This window comes from Colobus angolensis, unplaced genomic scaffold (genome assembly GCF_000951035.1).
Source record: "Colobus angolensis palliatus isolate OR3802 unplaced genomic scaffold, Cang.pa_1.0 Scaffold96, whole genome shotgun sequence".
Taxonomy (NCBI): domain Eukaryota; kingdom Metazoa; phylum Chordata; class Mammalia; order Primates; family Cercopithecidae; genus Colobus; species Colobus angolensis.
Genome location: NW_012123598.1, coordinates 3,672,464 through 3,678,818, shown reverse-complemented (window position 1 = coordinate 3,678,818; position 6,355 = coordinate 3,672,464). Strand labels below are relative to the sequence as shown.

Sequence of the window (6,355 nt, the reverse complement as noted above, 5' to 3'; positions counted from 1 at the left end):
ATGGATGGATGGATGGATGGATGGATGGATGGATGGATGGATTGATGGATAGATGGATAAGTGAGTGGATGGACAGGTGAATGAGTGGGTGGGAGGGTGGATGGGTTGGTAGGTAGGTAGATGGGTGGGTGGGTTGATAGATGGGTAGGTGGATTGATAGACGGATGGGTGGGTAGATAAATGGGTAGATGAAAGTGATGCAAAATTATTCTTTATCCCTCTTCCTTGGGATCTCAAGTCACTTATGTTACAATCCTCCCACGTGCATCTTCTCACTGTGGTCCTCATCATTTTTTTTTCAGTTACCTGCACCATGCCTGCCATATTTTCCCACACAATGGGATCTCTTAGCCCCATCCTCCATTATTTGCCATTCCTACATCCCTCATAGAGCACTGGACATTCTTTCTGGCTTTTCTTCTCTGGCATAAAGAAATATAAATTTTCGGGCGGGGCACGGTGGCTCAAGCCTGTAATCCCAGTACTTTGGGAGGCCGAGACAGGCGGATCACGAGGTCAGGAGATCGAGACCATCCTGGCTAACACGGTGAAACCCCGTCTCTACTAAAAAAAACAAACCGGGCGAGGTGGCGGGCGCCTGTAGTCCCAGCTACGTGGGAGGCTGAGGCAGGAGAATGGCGTAAACCCGGGAGGAGGAGCCTGCAGTGAGCTGAGATCCGGCCACTGCACTCCAGCCTGGGCTACAGAGCGAGACTCCATCTCAAACAAAAAAAAAAAAAAAAAAAAGAAATATAAATTTTCATTTATGTCTGAACAGCAACTGTGAAGCTCATTGTCTTTGTGACATCGGGGAGGTCACCTAGTCTCTATAAGCAAAATTAGTAACACAACCACCCTCACAGGAAGTGAAGACTGAATGAGTTAGTGGAGGCAAGTTACCTGTCATGGAGACAGGAACATAGAAAATGCTGGATACATGTGAAATGCCAGCGTTATCACTCTATGCTCACCTGTCACCCAGATCTCCAACTTGTTGCTGGGGAAGGAGGCCAAGTGTGATGAGTCACTCAGGTAATACACACAGCTGTAGTTTCCACTGCCATTACTTGTCACATTCCAGAGCATGAAATCTGTCTGTTTTTTTCTTACTTGCCTGACTTGTAATGGTTCTGGGATCCCCATTTTCCACAGAGCAATTACAATACATTCAGTTCCATTGTATGGAGTAAGACATCAAAGTGTCCTGAGACCTGGAGTCATCCCAGGGTCTACATTGACTGAGAGCAAAGGTTCTGGGAGTGACCCTGAAGAGAACAAGGCAATGGAGGTAAAAGGAGAAGGGCTAGGACTTTTCCATTTTCTTTTTTCTTTCTTTTCTTTCTTTTTTTTTTTGAGACAGGGTCTCACTCTGTCGGCCAGGCTGGAGTGCAGTGGTGCGATCTCGGCTCACTGCAAGCTCCACCTCCTGGGTTCATGCCATTCTCCTGCCTAAGCCTCCCTAGTAGCTGGGACTACAGGCGTCTGCCACCACACCTGGCTAATTTTTTATATATTTTTAATAGAGGCAGGGTTTCACCGTGTTAGCCAGGATGGTCTCGATCTCCTGACCTTGTGATCTGCCCGCCTCGGCCTCCCAAAGTGCTGGGATTACAGGTGTGAGCCACTGTGTCGGGCCCGCTTTTCCATTTTCTACTGCACTTGGGGACTATCTCATCCATCTCTCTGTATTAACCACCATGTCTTTCATTTTCTGCATTTGATGCTTTGACATCTTGGGGCCTTGCTGCCCTTGGTGGGACCACCCCTCCCAGGGTTAGTTAATTTCTAGAGCCAGTAAACCACTTGTCCTCAATATGTCCCTCAAATGCAAGCCAATAGATCCAGAGCCCTCACTCCCAACCACCTTCATTATGAGGCTCTCCCACTCAAGGTGAACGTTGTCCTCTCCTAATCACCCCAGCTCCAAGAACTAGACAACCAGGGACAGTCTCTATACCCCAAAGCCAATTCTTTTTTTTTTTTCTTTTTCTTTTCTTTTTTCTTTCTTTTTTTTTTTTTTTTTTTTCTGAGACAGGTTCTCATTCTATCATCCAGGCTTGAGTGCAGTGGCACGATCTTGGCTCACCACAGCCTCTGCCTCCCAGGTTCAAGCAATTCTAGTGCCTCAGTCTCCCAAGTAGCTGAAAGCACAAGTGCACACCACCACACCCAGGTAATTATTGTATTTTTGTAGAGATGGAGTTTCGCCATGTTACCCAGGCTGATGTCAAACTCCTGACCTCAGGTGATCCGCCCTCCTTGGCCTCCCAAAGTGCTAGGATTACAGGCATGAACCACCACACCTGGCCAACTCTAGTCTTGTTCTCCCCACAAAATACAATCAAAGCTCTGGCCCACAGTTATTCCTCCTCCCTCTGCCCCTGATTGACCCTGGTGCTTCCCCCATACCCCCACTCCCATAGTATAGCCTTCCCCCTCCTTGGGAATTGTAACAGATCATCTTTTCCATGGCAATCATCACTTGGTTTATCAGTCTTACCGTACCCCAATTTTCTTTAACTGACCATATTCTACACCACCCTCCCACATCCACATCACTGGGACCCTCTCTGAATCCCTGATGAGAATCTTGTCCCATGTTTGGGTTTCCATTTCCACACTGAAGGTGTTGCATCTACCCTTTTTTTTTTTTTTGAGATGGAGTCTTGCTCTTTCATCCAGGCTGGAGTATAGTGGCACAATCACCTCTGCATCCTGGGTTCAAGTGATTCTCCTCCTGCCTCAGCTTCCCTAGTAGCTGGGATTACAGGTGTTCGCCACTACACCCAGCTAATTTTTGTATTTTTAGTAGAGCTGAGGTTTCACCATGTCGGCCAGACTGGTCTCGAACGCCTGACCTCAAGTGATCCGCCCACTTCTGCCTCCCAAAGTGCTGGGATTACAGGCGTGAGCCATCGCATCATGCCCGGCCTGCATCTATCTTTTTGTCTCCTGGGTTCCTTCTTCCCCAGCCACATCCCACAACAGGAAAAGAAATACATGCATCAGGCAGGCTTTGGTGACTCACACCTGTAATCCCAGCACTCTGAGAGGCCAAGGCAGGAGAATCACCTGAGCTCAGGAGTTCAAGACCAGCCTGGGCAACATAGATCCTGTCTCAACAAATAATTTAAAAATTAGCCAGGTGTGGTGGTACCTGCCTGTACTCCCAGCTACCTGGGAGGCTGATGCGGGAAAATTGCTTGAGCCTGGGAGGTCGAGGCTGCAGTGAATTGTGTTCATGCCACTGCACTCCTGCCTGGGCGACAGAGCGAGATTCTGTCAAAAAAAAAAAAAAGCAGCCAAGCACAGTGGCTTACTCCCGTAATCCCAGCACTTCGGGAGGCTGAGGTGGGCAGATCACTTGAGGTCAGCAGTTTGAGATCAGCCTGACCAACATGGTAAAACTCTGTCTCTACTAAAATACAAAAATTAGCCCGGTGTGGTTATGCACCCCTGTAGTTTCAGCTACTCAGGAGGCTGAGGCAGGTGAATCACATGAACCCAGGAGGTGGAGATTGCAATGAGCTGAGATCATGCCACTGCACTCCAGCCTAGGCAACAGAGCAAGACTGCCTCTCAAAAAACAAAAAGAAAACAAAACAAAATGCCAGGCACGGTGATTCACGTTTGTAATTCCAGCCCTTTGGGAGGCCAAGGCAGATGGATCACCTGAAAGCAGGAGTTTGAGATCAACCTCACCAATACAGTACAACCGCATCTTTATTAAAAACACAAAAGTTAGGCCAGGCGCGATGGCTCACACCTGTAATCCCAGCACTTTGGGAGGCCAAGGCAGGCGGATCACGAGGTCAGGAGATGGAGACCATCCTGGCTAACACAGTGAAACCCCATCTCTACTAAAAACACAAAAATTAGCCAGGCGTGGTGGCAGGAACCTGTAGTCCCAGCTACTCAGGAGGCTGGGGAGGAAGAATTGCTTGAACCCAGGAGGCAGAGGTTGCAGTGAGCCGAGATTGTGCCACTGCACTCCAGCCTGGGCGACAGAGCAAGACTCTGTCTTAAAAAAAAAAAAAAAAGCAAAGCAAAACCGAAGAAATGTGTGCATCAAGGAGCACATCTGAGGCTACCCTTCTCACCTGTGATCACCAGCTGCAAGTGTTCGCTGCTTTCTGACCACTCGTGGGAGGCTGTTGTCTTGTAGGCACAAAAGTAGCTCCCAGCATCCTTAAGCTTCAGGTCCGTGAGGAGGAATTCAGCTTCGTTTTCTGTCGAGATCTGTTCCTGCTTGTACGCAGAGTCATTCACCTTGCACAGCACGAATGTCACATTCTGGCAAGGAGCCTGACACTTCAGGGTCACATTGCTCTGGGCTTCAACCACCAAGCTGGGCCAGGCGTGGAGGGAGGGCTTGGGCAGTTTCTCTGGAAAGAATTCAGAGTTAATTTGAGTCTAGAATTCAGACGATTAAAGTAAAAGGTCATGAAGTGTGGGATGCAGGAATAAATAAAGTTTAAGTGGGAGAAAACTCACCATTCTTTTTCTCATCTTCATAGCCCAGACACAGTCCTGGAAGAGAAATCTCGATGAGAGGATAGTTATGTGCTTGTCTTTGAGTACAAATCCAGCAGAGAACAATGACTAGCTCATTATAGGTCTAATATATATATATGTATTCTGTATATATGTATTCTGTATATATGTATTATACATAATACATATATTAAGTATATATACACATATTACATATAATACATATATAAATATAATACATCTATTAAATGTATGTATTACATGTATGTATATATTTTTGGCAGATATATGCCCAGACTTACCTCTTACTTTTGTTCTATTGTTTGTCATTCAGAAGCTACATGTATGTAGAAAATTCCAGCAACTTTTTTTTTTTTTTCTTTTTGAGATGTAGTCTTGCTCTGTTGCCCAGGCTAGAGTGCAATGGCACGATCTCAGTTCACTGCAACCTCCACCTCCCAGGTTCAAGTGATTCTCCTGCCTTAGCCTCCCGAGTAGCTGGGACTACAGGTGCCCACCACCACGCCTGGCTAATTTTTGTATTTTTAGTAAAGACAAGAATCTCACACCACATTGGCCAGGCTGGTCTTGAACTCCTGGCCTCAGGTGATCCGCCTGCCTCGGCCTCCCAAAGTTCTGGGATTACAGGCATGAGCTACCGCACCCGGCCTGATGTATTGAATTGCTTTCATGAGTAATCATTCTTTCACCATCTAGAAATCGTTCAACATTCACCTATGCTTTTTTCTTGTATTTTCTGTGATTGCAGTATTTTGTTTGCTTTGTTTCGTTTTGAGACAGCTCGCTGTGTCACCCAGGCTGGAGTGCAGTGGTGCAATCTCAGCTCGCTGCAACCTCCTACACCCCCTGGGTTCAAGTGATTCTCGTACCTCAGTCTCCAGAGTAGCTGGGACTACAGGTGTACACCACCATGCCCAGCTAATTGTTGTTGTTGTTGTAGAGATGGGGTTTCGCCATGTTGCCCAGGCTGGTCTCAAACTTCTGACCTCAAGTGATCTGTCCGCCTCGGCCTCCCAAAGTGCTGAGATTACAGGCGTGAGCCACCGTGCCCGAGCTGATTGCAGTTTTTACCCTTGCCACTTAAATAATGCAAACGTCATTTTCCCGTGGAGAAGGGGAGGGTTTTCTTGCTCAATTCCAATAGAGAGAATCTGCTCCCCCTTCCCTGTGTCTTCTGGTTCCAAATCCTCCCCTCACTTTCGCTTTGGTTTCCACTTACATCATCCCCTCCCTCTTCTGTGTTCTGTTCTCTGTATTCCCTGCGGGGAAGGGAGCGTCATAAACTTGCGTGGAAAATGGGACGTCAGCCATGGGGCTTGTTTCAGGGTGAAGTTAGGTAGAATTTAGGTAGAATTTCTCTAGAGCCACGAGAGTGTCTCAGGACACTGGTTCCTTGTTGACGCAGGTACCGATGCAGAACGTGACCCCACACCAAGCTTCACCGCAAAGGAATGAGGTGGAGGCCTCACGATGGGCCAAGGCTGCGTTGGCAGCGAGATTGGCTGGGATTGGCAGGTAGGAAACAGCCTCTGGATGGCAGGGCATCCCAGGACTCAGGCTCTCTTTTGAGACCCTCCCCAAATCCCGCTTTTAGACTCACGTCATCTCATCTCTGCTATCCATCCATCGTCTGTTCAAACAGTGATTCCTATATTCTTTTCCTTTTTGAGACAGGGTCTCACTCTGTGGCCCAGGCTGGAGTGCTGGAGTGCAGTCACAGCTCGCTGCAGCCTCGACCTCCTGGGCTCAAGTGATCTGCCTGTCTCAGCCTCCCAAATAACTGGGACTACAGGCACGTGCCACCAGGCCCGGCTAATTTTTAATTTTTTTTTTTTTTTTT

At 47.7% G+C, this 6,355-nt stretch overlaps 1 protein-coding gene across 1 annotated transcript in view; it reads right to left on the bottom strand.

Moving 5' to 3' along the window:
- VSTM1 (V-set and transmembrane domain containing 1) overlaps nt 1-6,355 on the bottom strand; it is a 19,408-nt gene that overhangs the window by 10,124 nt on the left and 2,929 nt on the right. The window contains exons 2-3 of the mRNA XM_011932558.1: nt 4,495-4,530; nt 4,101-4,385 (exon numbers count right to left, since the gene is read on the bottom strand). Of these exons, the coding sequence (XP_011787948.1) occupies nt 4,101-4,385; nt 4,495-4,530 (321 nt within the window). The remainder of the gene's footprint in view (nt 1-4,100; nt 4,386-4,494; nt 4,531-6,355) is intronic.